Genomic DNA, 21,282 nt, shown 5'->3' with positions numbered 1-21,282 from the left:
TTTGTATCTTTGGGGTAAATACCCAGTGGCCTGCATTGATTTTTAATAACCAGGAGATACAATGAGTCCTTGGGCTGGAAATGTATATATTGATCTGGCCTCAAGATGTTCTACTCACAGTAAAACTGTTAAGATAAGTAAGGTTTACCATCCCCAGCCCTGGCTGCCTGAGAGCCCAGGCCCCCAGGTTCATCTAACCTGAGCACCCCAGTGACCCAACACTTAGTTCTACTTAGCTACAAACAGGTATCACCCCCTTGCTCTAAATATTTCCACCATGTCAGCCCCTAGTCATCTATATATTCAGTTATCCTCATGTACTAACGAAGTTAGCTTTTGATGCCACAATACTACATCTGAGTTACTTCCGTTCAAAATAATGACTTTATTCTTTCTAGCAATAACAAAGATGAGTTAAATTGTTTAGAACCACAGCTGCTCTTCATTGAGAGTCCACTTAGGGTTATGAGAGGTTCTTTTCTAGAAAAGTGCCTCAGATGAATACTTAAGAATAGCAGAAAAGCGAACTGATTTATCACTTCTAAGAACTTAGTTCTGCGTCTCAAACTGTCCATCCTTCACAGCTCTAGGCCCTGTACAGTGGCCCTAAACTCCCCACCGCAGAATACAGTTTTGTTGAAAATCCTTTCCCTCCCTCCCTGCCCCATTCATCGTCATGCCCCCACCCTCCCCACGTTCTCTCTGCTCATTATCTTTCCCTTTCGCCTTACAACTCTCTCGCTTTCTTCCGGGCACCAGTACCGTCTCCATCGGCGTGGCCAGTGGGATTGTCTTCTGTGGCATCGTTGGACACTCTGTGAGACATGAGTACACAGGTGTGCTGAGCTAGCTCATCTCGCTGCGCCTTGCAACCCAGCTTTGTGGGAGGAAGGGCAAAACTGAGTGAGACGTGGGCCCTGCCCTCTAAACCTATAGTCTTCCAGGATGAACCAAGCCATGTAGCTTTGCCCATTGGCATCTTGATGCTGGCAAAGTGCGTGTTTCTGGGGCTCTGCCTGGGTATCACATATGTAGTCATTCGAGGGGAGCAACGGAGGCTCTAAGCTCATGGAATGAGGCGGGGGCAGGGCCTTTGTAATAATTGCCTGTTATCATTAGACAGTTACGCCTCTTAATTCCCATTAAAAAATCCTAAAGAAAATTAAGAATATTGGCATTCCTGATAAATAATACTAATCTCAAAAGAAAAGAGAAAGAAATGCTATCTCAAGATTTTGCTGCTTTGACTTCCCTCCTCAACCCTATTACAGTTTGAGATATTCAGAAACAATACATCTGGAATACTGAAATCATTATGTCTGAAATGATTGGATGTCTGAGATTTTCTTCAAAATAATACAGGGTGGAGAGTAGATGGGAGTGAGAGTGGGGCAGAATTGGCCACGCATTTGTGGCTTTTGGGACTAGGTGACAGGTATATGGAGATTCATGATACTATGCTTTATTGCATGGTCAAATTTGAATAATAAGCAGTTTTTAAAAAGAATATCTTGATCAAAAGAAGATGTTAGTTGAAAAAAAAAGAATATCTTGATCAGAAGTGCTTAAGTTTGTGTTAAAGTACTATATTTAAAACCTAGCTAGTTGTAACATTAATTGAGGGCTTACTAGCATCCAGGCACTGTTGAAAGTGATGTGCATGAATTGACTCATTAATCTTTATTTTTTTAAAAAAAAAAAGACTTTATTTATTTGACAGAGAGAGAGAGCACAAGCAGGGCGAGCAGGAGAGGGAGAAGCAGGCTCCCCGCTGAGCAGGAAGCCCGACATGGGAGGTAGGGCTCCATCCCAGGACCCTGGGATCATGACCTGAGCCAAAGGCAGATGCTTAATGACTGAGCCACTGAGGCACCCTGACTCATTAATCTTTATAAACTGTCCCTTGAAAGAGATACTCTTATCATCCCCATTCACAGATCAGGAAACGGAAGCATGGGGGTGAAAGTACTAATTTGCCCAAGTAATTTGGTAACATAGTTAGAGGTAGGGCTGGGGAATCGAACCTGCCCAGCTTCCTTCAGACGCTGTGCACTACAGTGTATTACCCTTTAAAATACCCCCTGAGTCTGTCTCACACACACACACCCCTTCCAGCCCTATTTATTCACTCTTAAGAAATCGCCAGTGGGGTGCCTGGGTGGCTCAGTCACTTAAGCATCTGTCATCGGCTCAGGTCATGACCTCAGTGTCCTGGCATTGGGCTCCCTGCTCAGTGGGGAGTCTGCTTCTCCCTCTTCCTCTGCCCCTCCCCCTGTTCATGCTCTCTCTCTCTCTCAAATGAATAAATAGAATCTTAAAAAAAAAAAAAAAAGAAATTGCCAAATGAAGGTGATTCATTTTGAAAATGAAATGAAAAGTTGCTATTTTGTGCCTCACTTGAGGATCAGTGTCCCCCGCCCAAGCTTGTGCTTGTCTGTCTTGTAGCAGAAGACCAGCTACACCTCATCTGCGAGCCCTCAGGCTTATGGTCACCACCAGTACAGAACCCTCTCCATACACCAGACCCTTTTATCTCTGAGCACATCGTCCCCGCCGCCTCCCAGGAGAGGTAGAAATGGTGCAGATAGCTAATCAGGTTCACTCCCTTATAGTTTGAAATAACCATTGGCAGAATAAGGGTAGTCGAAGGCGGGACTTCTATGTCATTCATGAGAGGTGAAAGCAGTAAGGAGTGAAAATGCCCCTTGGGGACAGTATGTTTCTGATTACGTTCTGCTAGTTCAATGGCTGTTTTCTCCCTGGTCTTTGCCTTTCTCCCTTCTGTTTTAGTAATCGGTCAAAAAGTCAACATAGCTGCCAGGATGATGATGTACTACCCAGGGATCGTGACATGTGACTCCGTCACCTACAATGGTAGCAACCTACCAGCCTACTTTTTCAAAGAACTTCCAAAGAAGGTCATGAAGGGTGTTGCAGATTCTGGACCGGTCTATCAGTGTTTGGGACTTAATGAGAAAGTGTGAGTGTGGGGCATTGATTTTGTGGTATTTTTTAGTAAAGAAGTGGGAAAATTATGATAGCAAAAACCATCGGTCACCATGTCAGATCTGAATCCAACTTACGAAATTAAAATCTATTCCTTCCCCAGAACAAGGCCCAGATTTCAAAATCCTTCATCTTTCTCTATCCTACTGATATTACAGATGGTGCAAGATCCCATTCTGCCCTCATTACTGATAATCTGAGGGTGATTCGTCACAGGTTGTGCAAACAGAACAGAGTCCCTTCATTTGAGTATCTGTTTGGACCCAGCTGATCACAGTGACCAACCATTAAGCATTTAGTGATCATACCAACTGTGTGCCAGGCATCAATAGGGCTAAAAGAGGATAATTATTCCTCCTGTAGGTCTGTAGTGAAATATATTCCTCCAAAGACCAGCTGAGATGTATGGGTATCACCTCGGAACTTAAAATCCTTCAGTGCCTTCCAATCACCTTCATAATGTGCAAATTCCTCGAAATGACATACAACGTAACCACCTGCCTTTCCAACTTCATCTCCTCCTATGCCCCCTCCTCTGGGCTGTCTAAATAGATTGCCCTCTCCATCACCCACCCACCCCCAATTCTACTGGGAAAATCACAGTCAACTTTTGACATCTATTTCAAGGGATCTTGAATTTATTTCAGGGATCTATTCCTGCACAAGGCCAGCTCTGGAACTACCCAGTCAAGCTCAGACAGCTTAGCTTTTTCCTCCTCTGTGTACCTTTTCCTCCTCTGTGTACCTCTCTGGTACATACCCATCACAATTACTGACCTGATAGGCTTTTCACTTACTACGTTATGAGCTCTTTGAGGGGAGTGGCTATTTCTTGCTTGTTTTTATATTCCCAGTGCTTAGCACATAGTGGGCACTCAATAATAATGAATACATGAATGAGTAGATGGAAAGTGGGTGGTATTATTCTTAATATTAGCAAGCTAGAATATAGGTCTTAAAGGTCAGATAAAAGAATCAGGGCAGCAGTTGGTTCAAGGAGTCTTTATCATTCACCTTTGTATTCCCAGGGTGCAGCACTGTACTTGGCATGCGTAGACCACCAATAAAATGCTGTTTGAATATATGAGTGAATAATACTAATTTTTTTGTGGGCCCTTATTAAGTACTAGGCACTCTACCTCAAAATATGTAATTTACTCTAGTATCAACCATATCAGGTAGAATCTATTATTATCTCCAGTTTATAAATTTAAAAGCTGAGATTCAGAGATGTTAAATGACTTGTCCACGGTCATAAATCTAGTAAACAATAAAGCCAAGTTTCAAAATGCCACAATAATGCTGCATTATAGATAGCCACAAAACCTTAGTGGCTTAGTATATACCACAATAAATATTTGTTTATCCCACAAATGTGGGATTCAGTTGATCTTGGCTGGATTTGGCTGATCTTGACTAGGCTTGTTCACCTGCCTGGGGCTCTGCAGGTTGTTGGCTGATCCAGGACAATGTCAGGTGGGATAACTGGGAAGATCTGGCTGACATAACGGGGACAGTTTGGCTCTGTGTGTCTCATCCTCCATCAGACTGGCCCAGGCATGTGGTCATGGCAATATCAGAAGAGCAAGAGAGAGCAAGCCCAATGCCCAAGCGTTTTTCAAGCCTCTGTGTCATGTTTGGTAACATCCCGTTGGCAAAGTATTCACAAGGCTGAGCCCAGAGTGACGTAGCACAAGGCACAGATACAGGTAGGGGTGAAGAAGAGGGGCCACTAATGCAGTCAGTCTACCACAGGAACCCAGGACTACCCGATCCCAAAGGGTGGCCTCCTCATAGTTTTTCTATACCGTTTCTGCAAGTATGAGAGTGTAGAAATCACAAATATGAACAGGGCCTGGTTCCTGCCCTGAAAAGTCACAACTTCATAGGGAAGGCCAACATATACAATATACAAAATTAGCTGTATATTACATGGGAGAGTTGGCATTTCCTGTAACAGAGACATAATAAAACAGTATATTAGTGCAGGCAAGGAAATGATCCATTTGACTAAAAAGGCTCCTTCAAGAAATAATATTATGCAGTGGGCAAGCGTACGTACCCTGGCCCGGTTATAGATACTGATTCTGTCGGTATCCTCTGTTGCTGTCCCCACTACCTGTGGGATCTTGGGCAAGTTAAACTCTCTGCACCTCAGTTTTCTCATTTGTAAAATGGACATAATAGTACTTTCTTAATGAGGTTTTTGTCAGGAGGTAAGGATGATATATGTAGAGCACGTGAAACTATGCCAGGCACGTTGCATGTGCTCACCAAAGGGGGGCCATTGTTGTTTGAGCACATGGTGGACCCTTTCCAGGATGTGATGCAATATGCCACATCCAAGTCCATGGGTCCCATCATAGTGTCTGGTTTCCCTAGAAAGGTTCAGTTCCACCAATGCAGACTCAACAAGCATTTAGTGAACACTCTACCAGGCACTACATAAGTTGTTTGGACTCTCTATTACCAGGTAAGAACTTCTCTTTCTCCTCCCCCTGGCATCTGCAACCCTTGAGTCAGGGGATAGATTCTTGTTAGAGATCGAAAAAGGAGACTTTCTGGGAACTAAGCATGAAACACTCTTGCTCTCGATATTTCCCTGTTCTGACTCTAACATCTTTTCTTTTCTTCTCTTCAGCATGTTTGGTATGGCATACCTCATCTGCAACAGAAATGAGGGCTACCCTTTGCTGGGTAGGTAGTGGGCCTTGATTTTTAAACTCCTTTATTGAACTATAACAAAACATAGAGAAAAATACACCAGCGTTACATCTGCATCTTACTGAATTATCACAAAATGAGCATACAACCACCATCCAGGCAAAGAAATAGAAAAATAGAAGTCCTCCGGGAACCCTCACATACTTTATCCCTCACCCTCTCCCCAAGATGTCTAACACCTTAGATGACTCAGGCCTGTTTGTGATATTCCTATAAGAGAAGTTGTACAATGTGTAATTACATATGCCTTCTTTTAATCAACTTTATGTTATGAAATTCCTCCATGGTGCTGGGTGTAGTGGTAATTCATTCATTTTCATCACTATGCAGTATTCCATTTTGTAAACGTACAACCATTTATTCATTCTGTCATTGTACAACATTGGAGTTGTTTCCAGTTCTTGGTTTTTACGAATAATACTGCCATAAAGATTCTTGTACATGTCTCTTGGTGAACACATGTACGTGTTTCTGTTGAGCGTATATGTAGGAGAGAAACTGTCAGGACAAAGGGCACAGCTTTGGTAGGTAATGCCAAATAATTGTCCAAAATGGTTGTATTTATTTATATTCTGACTAACAGTGTTATGAGAGTTCCAGTCACTCTTCACCCTTACCAACAACTTAGTTTTAACAGTCTCTATAATTTTAATAACTCTGTTGGGCATATAGTCGTGTCTCATTGTGATTTCCATTTGAATTCCCCTGATATGGTTGAGCTCCTTTTTCATATATTTATTGGCCCTTTGGACATCATTTATAAAGCATCTATACAAATCTTGTGTCTATTTTTCAGTTGGGTTGTATGTTTATTATAGATCTGTTGGAATTTTTTATATATCCTAAAATAGGTACACTGTTGTTTTTCCAGTATGTAACTTTTCCCATTCTGTGCTTGCCTTTTTACTGTTTTTTTTTTTAATTTTATTTATTTATTTGTCAGAGAGAGAGAGAGAACACAAGCAGGGGGAGCAGCAGAGAGAGAGAGGGAGAAGCAGGCTCCCCATTGAGCAGGGAGCCTGATGCGGGGATCGATCCCAGGACCCTGGGATCACGACCTGAGCCGAAAGCAGATGCTTAACCGACTGAGCCACCCAGACGCCCCAACCTTTTTACTCTGTTAATGATGTATTTAATGAACAGAATATTTTATTCTAATGTAATCCAGCTTATCAGTCTTTTATAGCTAGTGCTTTTGTATACTATTTAGAAATTTTTCTTCACCCAAAAGTCATGAAATTTTTTTTTAGATTCTCCTCCAGAAATTTTGTTTGACCTTTTACATTTAGATCTGTGATCTAAATCTGGCAGTGGCCGTGATGTTTTTGTGATTCGTGGTGACAGGGACCCTATCATAAGGAAGCTAACTCGAGACTAGACTAGACAGGGAAGTGGACATAAAACAAGGGAGGGATATACCCTCGGGGGGAGGAGATCCTCATGAAGATAAGCCTGTGGATTCTGAAGGCAGCCATTTCTAAGAACACTTGAAATTTCCTTCTGTTAGACTTGAACATCCCTAAAAGCAGCATCATAAGTTAAATCCTGGTCCTAACTGTGTTAGGACAGTTAGGAGGAGGCTCTGTTCCACACTCTGGGGGCATGTCGGGACAGAATCCTGATTTCAGCAGAGCCTAAAAGAAGGCAGCTCTTCCAGAACTGTAGAGGATCAGCAGCCGTGCCCACTTTCACTGTGTTCAGGTGTTTTTCACAGTCTAATCACTCTTTGTAAATCCAGACCCCCAGACTCCTGAAGGCTGGAAAGGAGAAGGAATGCTCACTCTCCCCCTCCTCTGAGGCTTTACCTCCCAGCCTAGGATATGCTTGTTGTGATAGTGATTGACAGCAAACAGAAGTCCTAACCCCCCTCTACAAGATCAAGGACTTAATATGGCAGTCATATGAAAACACATTGGTCACAATAGGCATATATTCTAGTTGCCTTTTTCCCTGATTCCCCGATTCCATCAGGTAAAGATCAAGCCCACATATCTTTTCCTTAAACTCTAGTCAAAAAAGAGACTGTCAGAAGTTAGGACTATAGGAAGTGCCCTTCTTTTACAAGAGTTCCTGTGAATGAAATTATGTGCTAACCAACCGCATAGATGTCAACAAAACTATAATCAAAAAAGTGGTTTTTTGGGCGCCTGGGTGGCTCAGTTGGTTAAGTGACTGCCTTCGGCTCAGGTCATGATCCTGGAGTCCCTGGATCGAGTCCCGCATCGGGCTCCCTGCTCGGCAGGGAGTCTGCTTCTCCCTCTGACCCTCCCCCATCTCATGTGCTCTCTCTCATTCTCTCTGTCTCAAATAAATAAATAAAATCTTTAAAAAAAAAAAAGTGGTTTTTTTAAGATCAAAAATACATGCAACAGTCCCAGATATTAGGGCCTTGTTTAGATAGAAACAAGGTGCATGTACTTCAAGTCAAGACAACTAGACTTTATTTTAGAATACAGCTGAAAGACAATCCATAAGGTCTTACCTGTATGGGCCCCTTGTGAATAGGACGCAGAGAGCTAGAAGACGCGGCTCTGTGGCCGCCTGGGCTCTGTCTTCTGAGTTACCTACTGAGCCTCGGGCCAAAGAAGAGCATGACACATCTCACAATATCGAAGTTCACAATGCATTTTCAGAAAGGGAATGTTTCACCCAGAAGAAGTCACATAGTCTGCAGGTTAGTTCTCCCTAAATCGTGCCCAGAAATTTATATCACCAAGTAAACACTTAGCTTCTTTGTATAGAGCATCTAAGCTTAAAAGAATGGTCCTGGTTTTCAACAGACGTTGGATCACACCTCGTGTATGTGTTTACTCCATGAATGGACACCTAACTCTCTCAGCAGTGACCAATCCAGCAAAGGAGGAGGAAACCAGCCCTGAAGGGCTCTCCAGCTCCTTCCACAGAAATTGCTCACTCCTCTGAAATGACAGCTCTGGCAGCTCCTTCTTGTCCATGCAGGTTTCAAAGACTGTGGGCTGAGTTTCAGATTTCAGTCAGGGCATCCTGTTACATATATTTAAAAACACATAAGAAAAATAACAGCATCAGGGGTGTAACCACGGTGATGTTTATTTGCTCCTAAGTTTTCCATATTTTTCACAGTGAGCATGTGTTAGTTTTATAATCAGAAAAAGACTATAATTTATTTTTACTAAGAATGTAGGTTGTTCCTAGGAAAGAAATAATCTACACGTGATTTCTGAGAGCAAATTGAATGTTCTGATCCCTGATCATGTTTCTAGTGGCCCTGAGAGAAGTATAATTTCTCATTTATGAAGAGCAAGTTTCTTTCACAGAATTAGAAATAAAAATACTTTATAGGAACCCTAACTTTAATACATTTATTTTCCAGTGTAATAATCTACAGATTACTTCTAGTGTGTTATAGAAAGCAAGAAAAAGGAAAGGAACACAAGGGCCAGGGACAGATAATGCTGGTTTTGTTCTTGGTTGTGTAATCTAAGCAGTTGGCTACACTAAATTTTGGTTTTCTATGCTAAAATTAAATGGACATTATAATGAACATTATAAGAATACTTGCCCTCACAGCTTGTGGGGATCAAATAAAATTGTAAAACTACGTTGTTAACTGGAAAGCTCCAGAGAAAGATTTAAAATTTTTTTTAAAGGGCACAGGATCTCAAGAAAGTTAATGAACAATTCCATGGAAATTCCAGAGGTATTTTTAGAAGTGGTATCACTGTGTGCTTTTTTTTTTTTGTATCTCTAGATTATTTTATGTTGATTAGGTTTGCTCCCTTTTTAAAAAATAAAAACAACAGGACGTGATAAGGAGATCAAATACTTCATGTGTACTATGAAGGAATTTTTGATGTCCAACTGCAGCCGAGTCCTAATGTACGAAGGATTATCAGGATATGGAAAAAGCCAGATACTTATGGAAATTGAGTATCTGGCCCAAGGTGAGAACCACAGGTGAGTGTCTTGCAATGATCACTTCTTGGAAACCCAGAGAAATGTCTTTAAGAGTTTCATTTATTTTAATGCTCCTCTCCTTTATATTATTTATCATACGCGAACCACCCACAATCTGTCAGTTATTGGGTGTCATGCCCTCTGTACTAAATAAATAATTAATGATAAACATATTGAGCTGAGAAATGAGAAGCTGGGCTGACCCCTGGAGATCCTAATTTAATGCCAGGTGGGGCTTGGATATCAATATTGTAAAGCTTCCTAAGTAATCCCAATGTGCAGTTTGAGAATACCTGCCCAGATATTGAGAGCAAGGCTAGATGGGGTCTGCAGAACAAACACAGAAATATATCCAGCTCACGGACAGAGAATCACTAGTTCAAACCATTTAGCCCTGGAGTGGGGATGGAGAATGGTAGGCCTCTGGGTTTTCCTTTGGAAGGCAGAGCTAAGGTACTTCTCTCACACCGTTCTTCTGTTTTCATACGAGAAATGTCACGAGGGCACTCTGGGACAGCCCATGTGGCACCCTCGTGGCAGTGGGCAGGATGGTGACTGAGATGAGGACGATGGTGTCCCATATCCTTTCACAATCGAACCTCAAGGCTTTAAGGGGAAAATGCTTATAAACCACATATTATTGTTACCTGTTTTTCTATTCCTTTTTAATGTCAAGCCTAGGAAAGGCTGGTTCATAAATATCTTTAACATTGCTTAGGAGATAATTAATAACCAGAAGACATTTATTCATTCATTCATCCTGTCACTTATCGAGTACATCCTACGTTCCAGGAACTGTTGAGGGCTATATTGGTTTGCTAGAGATGCTGTAACAAAGCACCACGAACTGGGTGGCTCCATGAACAGAAATTTGTTGTCTCTGAGTTCTGGAGGCTAGGAGTCTGAGATCAAGGTGCCAGCTGGGTGGGTTCCTTCTGATGGCTGTGAGGGACGGTCTGTTCCATGCCTTTTCCCCTAGCTTCCTGTGGCTGGCTAGCAATCGTTGGTGCTCCTTGGGTTGAAGAAGCATCACCCAATCTCTGCCTTTATCTTTATATAGTGTTCTCCCTGTGCCTTGTCTGTGTCCAAATTTCCCTTTCTTATAAAAACACTAGTGATTTTGGATTAGGGGCCCCCTCTACGCCAGTATGACCTCATCTTAACCTATGTAATTACATCTATAGTGATCCTATTCCCAAATAAGATCACATTCTGAGGTACTGGGGGCTAAGACTTCAACATATGAATCCAGGGGGGACATGAGTCAACCCATGACAAGTGCCAATGCCCGGAAGATGAATAATATCTGATCCCTGCCCTCAAAGAGCTCTATGGAAGAGAAGGAGAAAGAGGGAATAAAAATAGGATGCGGTGAGGACAGTGATGGAGGTGTGCAATCGAGTATTGGGAAGCTATGACAAAGAGGGGTCTGTAACCCAACCTCAGGGCACCAGGGAAGATTTCCAGGAGGCTGCACCTGAGCTGAGATTTGCAGATAAGCAGGAGACGAGGGATTAGACAGCACTGGGAGGAGCGGTAAGCTGCCAGGCTGGGGCGACAGCTCTGGGTGTGCAGGGAACTCTCACTAGTTTGTTGGTGGAGGGTAGATGGCTGGGCAGAGTGGCAAGATATGATATAATGAGACCTGGGAAAGTCTGGTATGGCCCGTAAAAGAAGTCTAGACCTTTCGGCAGTGGGAGCCACTAAAAACTTGTAAATAGGAGAGAGGATTTGCATCTATCCAGATACATCAGGCCTCTGGAAAGGCAATGCACTGAATCATGGTGCTAGGCAGGGGGAGTAGCATGTTCCTCAGCAGTGTGGGTGAGAGTCTGAGGGCTTGGGGCAAGGTGGTAGGGGTGGGACTACAGAAGACAACATAGTGAGGGTCAATTAGGGGGGCTCAGGGACATAGAGGAATGAGGGAGTGTATCTGAAGCAGGAGTAAAGAACAGCTTCCAGATAGTTTGGGAAATAGCTGTTGTAACAACTGAATAGGAAGAGCCAGAGCTTTCCTTCAGCCTTTATTATTTTCAGAAAATATATTTAAGAACTCTTTTCTGCTTCTCGGCTTTCTTATAAACAGGACTATTGCTATCGCGTTGACTAAGATCAGCTTCCATCAGAATTTCTATACCATCCAGATACTCATGGCCAATGTCCTGGGTCTGGATACTTGTAAACATTATAAAGAACGACAGACCAACCTTCAAAATAAAGTCAAGACTCTGTTGGATGAGAAGTTCCACTGTCTCCTGAATGACATCTTCCACGTCCAGGTGAGTAGCTAGATTGTGCCTCTGCAGGGAAGAGTGACGGGGTACCTGCAGTAACTCCTGCCTGAGGTTGGATGACTTAGCATCTCTTCGCCATTTATTATCTTTCTCTTTTCTCATGTGGAGATGATGTGGGTGATGAGGAAGTGGCTCCCAATCCTCCTTGAATGAGCTTCCACCTTCCTGAGACATTGGAGGTATCTAGAAATACCATACTGGAGAAAATCCAGATGGCCACCTGCTGATTCTTTTTTTTCTCACCTTTCCATCAGAGCTATCCTGTAGTAGCTGGTGCCAGGCACAGAGTCCCTCTGCTCCTGCAGGTGACTGCCAGGGCAAAGACAGAGTATGCCCCCAGTACGTCCTGTATCTAGTAGGTTCACTGACATAGGGTGGCACAGCTGGAAGGGACGTTATGAACCATCTAACACATGAGGATTTGAAGGCACAGAATGGTAAAGTGATTTGCCCAAAGTCACACAGCTAGTAGCTCCCTTTGCTATTTCCCCAGACTCAATATTCTCATAATTCTTTATACAGTTCCCTATTTCACGAGAGGTTTCTAAGATGACCACCTTAAAAAAGCAAAAGCAGTTGGAAGCATTGTTTATGAAGATCTTGGAGCAAGTAAGAGCATCTGTGGGTCTAAAGTAATGGGGGAGGGAAAAGGGAGGTAGCCCGAGGGGTTCAGACGCCACTGGCAAGAAGCTTTGAAATCTTCATCTTAACACCCCTCGCATCTCCTTCTTCCTTCCTTCCAAACCTCAAGTCAAGAGTCTGTTCAGAATTTAGCTGTGCTTGAAAGGAGTCCCTTTAACATTACTCCTGGGGGTTTGGCCTCTCCTTAAAACCAGCCCTCCCTCCTCCTCCCTCTCCCTGAGAGGCAGTATATCCAAATGGTTATGGATGTAGGCTCCGTAGTCAGACTACCAACATCTGAACCCTTAGGCCTATCACTTGCTACCTGGGTTACTTTGAGCAAGTGACTTAACTTGTCTATGCTTTTGTTTTGTCATCCATAAAACAGGGAAATAGTAGTACCTGGCTCCCAGGGTTGTGTAAAACACTTAGAACAGTGCCTCTTTATCAGAAACACTCCCCCTATCTTACTTCTCTCTCTGAGTAATCTCATGACAATCCACTATATGTTGACAATCACCATATTTATATTCACCTCTCTCATAAGCACCAGAACCATATTTCCAAGAACCTTCCATATATAACACGTGGATGTAGTAACTCACATTCAGGTCGGTGTCTAATACTAAATTTTCTTTTTCCTACTGCAATGGACCCTTCTTCCTCATTCTGGTCCTTGATTTAGTTAATGGCAGATTCATTCAAGCTTCATTTAAAGTTGTCTTTGTTCCCCATCCTCATCGGTTGCCACTTGTACCGCATCTACTGAGTTGTCAAGTCCTACCATTTCTCCTGTGGGTGGCCTCTGTCGTGTCTCCGGCCTCTCTTCCTTGCTGTACTTCTCTCTCTCCTGGACTATTTCCATGGCTTCCCGATGAATCTCCGTGCCTCATACCTCTCCACTCCAGCTCATCCTCCATATAACTGCCAGAGCACAGGCAGATTGCACCAACCCATCCTTTCTACTATCCAAATAATTCCCAGGGCTAATGACATAAAAGCCAAAAGCTTTTGTTGTTGTTGTTGTTGTTGTTGTTGTTGTTAACCTGGAGAAATGCTATTCATCCTTCAGTGTCACTTCTTTGGTAAAAACTCCCCAAAACACTAGGTATGACTAGTTCTTCTTCCAATCTGTTTCTGTAGCACTTTGAACATCTTTCTTATGATATTTACCACACACTATGACAATTTGTTCCTTATATGTGTGTCTCTCCCCCTTAGGAGATGGTGAGTTTCTTAAGGGCAGGGAGCCTGATTCATTTTTATATTACCACTGAGCAGCTCAGCGTCTGGTACATTATAAATGATCAATTCAAGTTTGTGGCATTGTCTTAAGTTTATGATATGACTTTCTCCTTCTCCACTTGGCAAGGCAATATGAGTAATTTCAAAATGTCAGACTTTGGACTGTTTGTGTTACAAGTATCCAGAAAGCTTCTTAAAAAAACATGGATTTACAAACAGAAAAACAGACTCTTAAATATGGAGAACAAAATGATGGTTGGCAGAGGGCAGGTGGATGGGGGCTGGGAGAAATAGATAAGGGGATTAAGAGTACACTTATCTTGATGAACACTAAGAAATGTATGGAATTGCTGGATCATTAGATTGTATACCTGAAACTAATATAACACTGTATGTTAATTATAGTTGGATTAAAAAAAAAAATTTCTGTAGAAAATGAAAACAACAAAAAACCATCGGGGCGCCTGGGTGGCTCAGTCATCAAGCATCTGCCTTCGGCTCAGGTCATGACCCAGGGTCCTGGGATCAAGTCCCGCATCGGGCTCCCTGTTTGGCGGGAAGCCTGCTTCTCCCTCTCCCTCTCCCCCTGCTTGTGTTCCCTCTCTCGCTGTGTCTCTCTCTGTCAAATAAATAAATAAAATCTTAAAAAAAAAAAGAACAAAAAACCATGAATTTATGAATTCTACCCCCCTAAAGATTCAAAGAGGCTTAGGTTGGGCTTAGGAATTTGTTTAGTTGTTGGTCTTTGTTTTAAATTCCTCAATTGGTTCTGATGCACAATCTAGTTTGGAAATCACCACTAAAGCTATGCTTTAACTAAATGCTATGACAGTAATCTTCAGAACATTTACTATCTGTGTGACCTTGGCAAGTTACTTAACTGAAATTTTCTCAGTAAATAGATTCAATAGGACCACTTCCTGTGAATGTTATGAGGAGTAAATGAGTTAATTTATGTAAAGAGCATCACACAGTGCTTGGAACATAGTAAGTGCAATGTAGACGTTGACTTTTAGTCACATTAGAGAGAATCCAATTCAGTCTTCTCATTTTATTTATTTATTTATTTATAAAGTTTTTATTTATTTATTTTAAAGATTTTATTTATTTATTTGACAGAGGGAGACACAGCGAGAGAGGGAACACAAGCAGGGAGAGTGGGGGAAGGAGAATCAGGGGGAGTGGGGGAGGGAGAAGAAGGCTTCCCACTGAGCAGGGAGCCTGATGCGGGGCTTGATCCCAGGACCCCAGGATCATGACCTGAGCCGAAGGCAGACACTTAATGACAGAGCCACCCAGGTGCCCCCAGTCTTCTCATTTTAAATATGAAGAAACCAAGGCCTATGATATATTATAGAACTCATGCTTTTTTGGTTCCTGCTTGACTCTCCTCAGTTTACAAAGATTCACTGACAAGGCCATCATATAGCAAAAACTCACATTTCTATCTGCCCCATATTTTTAAAGGTATCAGCCAAAAACAAAACAAATGTAACGCTAACCTCCCCATTAATCAAAACGTCCTCAAGAAGAGTTAAATAGCTAGTAACAGAATGGAGCTGCAGGGGCAGATTTATTATGTATATGTAATCAAACAGGTTATAATACTTTATAATGATTGTCTCATGAAATCTGAAATTTTAAAGTAGCCTTTGCTGCTTTATATGGTAAAAACATGGAGGGGAAGAATGGGTTAACTGTCTTCCCAGAAGGAGCCAAAAGAAGCCAAGAGCAGTGTGGAGCCGTGAGAGGGGAGAAGGTCTTCTCCATTTAGAGACTTCACACAGTGCAATGCAGGCCCCACTCTGCAAGGGGCTGACTCTACCATGTAAGCTCTTATTTTGTTCAATACTGTATCCCCAGCACCTAGAACAATATCTGACCCTGATGAGTGCACAATAAATGCTTAAGAATAAATAATTCAGACTAGGGAGGGCAAAGGTAGCCTACACCTGGAAAGGGACCCGTGATCTGTTTTCAAGTGTGACATATACCACAGTTCGGACTAGAATAGCATCAACTAGCTTAGCTTCTTTCAGCACTGCATATGTAGCGTCTAGCCCAGTAGGTGCTCAGTTAGTGTGTGTTGAATACATACATGTTGGTTGAACAAATGTCAGTTAGATAAACCCAGGAGATCTTCATTTGTCAGTAGATTAAAATGACGTGTGGTGAAGATATCAGTTCTTTTTATGTAGCGGGTGCTTTTACTTGGCTACAACCCCGTTTACCCTACAAATCTGCATTATCTTTACACAGGGATTTGACGAAGTGAGAATCCATTCCAGTCAGCTCTGTCCAAATTGCCACACATTCCAAGTTAGTGGAATCTAAATTAATACAAATTTATTGGAAAGAAGATTTTAATTTAGCACCACAATATCAGTGCATACACATGCATACCCATACACGTGAATAAAAATCCAAAGTCCTCCAGCATTTTTCTGTTTCTCTACTTTGTCCAGACAGTGAAAGAGGAAAGGATTATTTTCATCATCGATGAGGGCCAGTTTATTGACTCAGCCTCCTGGGCCTTTATGGAGAAGCTGATCCGGACGGTTCCTATCTTCATCATCATGTCCCTGTCTCCCTTCACTGACATACCCTGTGCAGCGGCCAGGACCATAATGAAGAACAGACACACCACCTACGTCACCCTTGGAGCCGTGCAGCCTAAGGACATCCGCAACAAGGTCTGCCTAGACCTCAACGTCAGGGGCATCCCCAAAGAACTGGACACGTGGGTATCCTGTTTCTCCCCTGCGGTCTTCACATCCGTGTCCATTCCCCAGATCCAGACTTCATCAGATTTCTTAAGATACATCTGAAAGCACCCGTTTCGGTATTTTCACTGGTCCTACCTTTCAAAAGAGCCATTTATCATCCTTTTCCTTGTTATCGCTCCTGTTACGCCTCCTTAAACTTGGCTCAGTGACATCAGTTTGGCTTCCCTTTCATCGTGCTGGGTATAGACATGCTCAGTTTAATCAACAGTGATAGAGGGCGTCATCATGGGCAAGTGTCACAAAAGGCAAACTGGTAAGCTTTAAAGACACAACCTGCAAATAAGCAAGGTCTCACTCGGCTGTCGGTAATGTAGGCTGGACTTGCTGTTCCGTCTGTGGCAGGTGTTGAAGGCAGGCTCTTTAGTCACTGCTCTCTGAGCCTCTCAGTGACTCCCCCACTGGGGTCCAGACAGTGGTCACCTTAACAACGTGGACAGTGCCCCTTCTTTAGCTGGCTGCTTACAACCCACCTTGGTATCTGCATCCATTCTTTCTAATGAGTTTGCTTTGCTTCTGGAAGAAAGATGTCTGGGACAAAGTCCCATTTAAAAGAACTCCAGGCACGAATTTGGCATGCTCTTTCCCTTTGTCTCTCGCTCTTTCTCTTTCTACGTGTATGTGTGTATTTCGTGTGTATGTGTATCTATACATGTACATTTACCTTTTGATCTAGCAACCCCAATTCTAGGACTGTATCTCAAAGATTTATTAACAAAGCTATAAAGAGACATATGGACAAAGTTTTATCGAAGCATTATTTGTATTAGCAAAAGACTGAAAACAATCCAGATGTCCATCTCTGAGAGGATAAGTAGGATAAAATAGGATGCATGCACACAGTGGAGCACTACATAGCATTAAGAAGAATGAGAAAGATCTACTGATATGGAGGGATGGGCAAGATATATTCTTGAGTGAAAAAACAAGGTGTAGCCAAGCATGCAGTAGGGGTGACATGCTGTCTTTTAGGTAAAAAAAAGGGGGGGGGATGAAATACGTCTGTGTGCTTTTGTTTATATGTTTAAAAACAAACATTGAGCAGATAAGCCAGAAACTAACTGACATGGTTATTTAGAAGGTGAGCAAGGGAGGCAACACCGAGGATGTACCTGATTATATAGTTTGGGCTTTGAAAAAAATGTAAAGATTTTATGTAACTTTAAAAAATGAAAGAAAAAGAAAAAAAGCAACCCAAAAAAGGAAAACAAGTGGAAACAGAGAATATTGTTATTTTCAAATAATGAGTTTTTTCAAATAATTAGATGCGTCAAATATTTTTCCTACCTAAAAGATGGTTGTTTGGTGTAAACAGGTCGCCTTGTTTCTACTGCAGGTACCTGGTGGAGGGAAGCTGTGGGATTCCGTTTTACTGTGAAGAATTGCTAAAAAACCTTGACCATCACAGGGTACTTGTTTTCCAACCGATGGAGTCTGAGGAAAAGACCAATATGACCTGGAATAACCTGTTCAGTAAGTACCCCGTTAAGACTCTTTCTCCTTCTGCAGGGAGGGCGGGAATGGGCTTTTCCACTGATTGCATCCTATAGCGTCAGGGGGTTTGGGGAGGCAAGGAGTGGCAGACCCGATATCCGAGATTGCGAGAGAAATTAACATTTCCTGTGGGGACTCACTGAACTGGGAGGAAGAATGTGTGCCTTGGAAAGAACATGGAAGAACACTGGGGAATCTTAAAGCCCAGAACCAACACTGAAGGGGGAGTTAGACGTTAAGTAAGGGGAGAAAATTCCTTGATTTTCTTTGGCAGGCAGCGATTATAAAATGGGGGTAAAGGAACTCAAATCCTTTTTTTTTTTTAATATTTTATTTATTTATTTGACAGAGAGAGACACAGTGAGAGAGGGAACACAAGCAGGGGGAGTGGGAGAGGGAGAAGCAGGCTTCCCGCAGAGCAGGGAGCCTGATGCGGGGCTCGATCCCAGGACCCTGGGACCATGACCTGAGCTGAAGGCAGATGCTTAACAACTGAGCCACCCAGGTGCCCCTCAAATCCTTTTTCATTTACTCATTCAACTGAGCACCTTCTCTGTGTCTGACACCACAGGAGGTACTCTGGGAACCTCCTGGAGTATAAATGAAGTACCTGAATCAATATACTTTGCTACCTCTTTTTTTAAAACAAATAATACAGAGAGATTTCGTGCACCCTCTACCCAGTTTTCCCAGTAGTAACATCATGCAAAGTGGCCGTATAATAGCATAGCCGGGATACTGACACTGAGGTAGTCAAGACCCAGGTTTCCATCTCCACAAGGACCCCCCTTGTTGCCCGTTTTATAGCCATGCCCACTTCTGTCCCCCCACCCCACCTGCCCCCTCCACCCCCGGCAACCTCTAATCCACTCCCCATTTCTGTAATTTTGTCATTTTAAGAATGGGATCTAACTGGACTCATACGATATGTGTAATGTCTTGGGGTTGTTTTTTTTTTATTCCTCATGACTCCCTGGGGGTCCTCCAGGTTGTCAGTGTATTGGTGGGTTGTTGCAGTTACTTGCTGGGCGGTGTTCCATGGTATGGACGCCCCAACAGCTTGCTATCCCATCCGCCTGTTGCAGAATCTGGGCTGTTTACGGCTTTTGGCTATTACAAACAAAGCTCCTACAAGCATCGTGTACAGGCTTTTGTGTGAATCTAAGTTTTCATTTCTCTAGAATAAATACCCAGGCATGCAATGGCTGGGTCATATGGTAGTTAACACTGTGAGTTTTTCGTTCTTTTTTTTAAACTGCCAAATTATTTATTTTATTTTTTTTTAATATTTTATTTATTTATTTGACAGAGAGAGATAGCGAGTGCAGGAACACAAGCTGGGGGAGTGGGAGAGGGAGAAGCAGGCTTCCCGCCGAGCAGGGAGCCCGATGTGTGGCTCAATCCCAGGGTCCTGGGATCACGACCCAAGCCGAAGGCAGACGCCTAAAGACTGAGCCACCCAGGCACCCTTTATTTTATATTTTTAAAGATTTTATTTATTTATTTGAGAGAGGGAAAGAGAGAGAGCGCACAAGCAGGGGGAGTGGCAGAGGGAGAGGGAGAAGCAGGCTCCCCGTTGAGCAGGGAGCGCAATGTGGAGCTCCATCCTAGGATCCTGAGATCATGACCTGAGCAGAAGTCAGATGCTTAACTGACTGAGCCACCCAGGAGCCCCTAAACTGCCAAACTATTTTCAAAGTGGATGTATCATTTTACATTCCCATTAACAGTGTATGGAGGGAGATGGAATATTCTGCCATCCTTGCCAACAATTGATGTCACTATGTTTTTTATTTTAGACATTCTGATACGTGTTTGGTGATATCTAACTGTGGTTTTAATTTGCATCCCCCCAATTGCTAATGATGTTGAATATCTTTTCGTGTGCTTTTTTTTTTTTGCCATCTCTACATCTTCTTTGGTAACTATCTCTTCATGTTTTTTGCCCATTTTCTAATTGGATCGCTTGGGTTTTTTTTTTAATGTTGAGTTTTGAGAGTTTCTTTTTCTTTTTTTTTAAGATTTTATTTTATTTTATTTTGACAGAGAGACACAGCAAGAGAGGGAACACAAGCAGGGGGACTGGGAGAGGGAGAGAGAGAAGCAGGCTTCCCACTGAGCAGGGAGCCCGGCGCGGGGCTCAATCCCAGGACCCTGGGATCATGACCTGAGCTGAAGGCAGATGCTTAACTGACTGAGCCACCCAGGTGCCCCGAGTTTTGAGAGTTTCTAATCTATTCTAGGTACAGGTCTTTTGTCAGATGTAGGTTTGCAAATATTTTCCCTCTGTAGCTTGTCTTCATTTTCTGCAAAGGATCAAAGTGTTTTAATTTTGACAAAATTCAATTATCAATTTTTCCTTTTATAAGTCATGTTAAATCCAAGAACTCTTTTTTTTTTTTAAGATTGTATGTATTTATTTATTTCAGAGAGGGAAAGAGCACACAAGTGGTGGGGGAGAGGCAGAGGGAGAGGGAGAAGCAGACTCCTCACTGAGTAGGGAGCCCGATGCAGGGCTCAATCCCAAGACCCTGGGATCATGACCTGAGCCGAAGGCAGATGCTTAAGTGACAGAGCCACCCAGGTGCTCCAAATCCAAGAATTCTTTGCTTATCCCTAAATGTCAAAGGTTTTTCCCTATGTGTTTTCCTTTTTTTTTCTCAAAGTTTTACATCTTACATTTAAGTTTGTGATCCATTTTGAGTTAATTTTCTTTTTTCTTTTTTTTTTTTAAAGATTTTATTTATTTATTTGAGAGCGAGAGAGAGTGAGCACGAGAGGGGGGAGCGGGAGAGGGAGAAGCAGACCCCCCGCCGAGCAGGGAGCCCGATGCGGGACTCGATCCCGGGACTCCAGGATCATGACCTGAGCCAAAGGCAGTCGCCCAACCAACTGAGCCACCCAGGCGCCTGAGTTAATTTTCTTTTTTTTTTAATATTTTATTTATTTATTTATTTATTTGACAGAGAGAGAGAGAGGGAGGGAGAGCAGGAACATAAGCAGGGGGAGTGGGAGAGCAAGAAGCAGACTCCCCGCTGAGCAGGGAGCCCAATGTGGGGCTTAATCCCAGGACCCTGGGATCATGACCTGAGCCGAAGGCAGACACTTAACTGACTGAGCCACCCAGGCGCCTCTGAGTTAATTTTCATTTAAAGTGTGAGACTTGGGCTCCTGGGTGG

At 42.8% G+C, this 21,282-nt stretch overlaps 1 protein-coding gene across 1 annotated transcript in view; it reads left to right on the top strand.

Annotated features, from left to right (window-relative positions):
- The window catches only part of ADCY10 (adenylate cyclase 10), a 64,991-nt gene that overhangs the window by 8,524 nt on the left and 35,185 nt on the right, over positions 1-21,282 (top strand). Inside the window, exons 7-14 of the mRNA XM_081822887.1 lie at positions 666-836; positions 2,791-2,980; positions 5,648-5,703; positions 9,513-9,666; positions 11,753-11,945; positions 12,483-12,569; positions 16,292-16,566; positions 17,946-18,082. Of these exons, the coding sequence (XP_081679013.1) occupies positions 666-836; positions 2,791-2,980; positions 5,648-5,703; positions 9,513-9,666; positions 11,753-11,945; positions 12,483-12,569; positions 16,292-16,566; positions 17,946-18,082 (1,263 nt within the window). The remainder of the gene's footprint in view (positions 1-665; positions 837-2,790; positions 2,981-5,647; positions 5,704-9,512; positions 9,667-11,752; positions 11,946-12,482; positions 12,570-16,291; positions 16,567-17,945; positions 18,083-21,282) is intronic.

This window comes from Leptonychotes weddellii, chromosome 6 (genome assembly GCF_054177405.1).
Source record: "Leptonychotes weddellii isolate Sample4059 chromosome 6, ASM5417740v2, whole genome shotgun sequence".
Lineage (NCBI taxonomy): Eukaryota > Metazoa > Chordata > Mammalia > Carnivora > Phocidae > Leptonychotes > Leptonychotes weddellii.
Note: the sequence above shows the minus strand (reverse complement) of the source record. Positions and strands in the feature narration are given on the sequence as shown.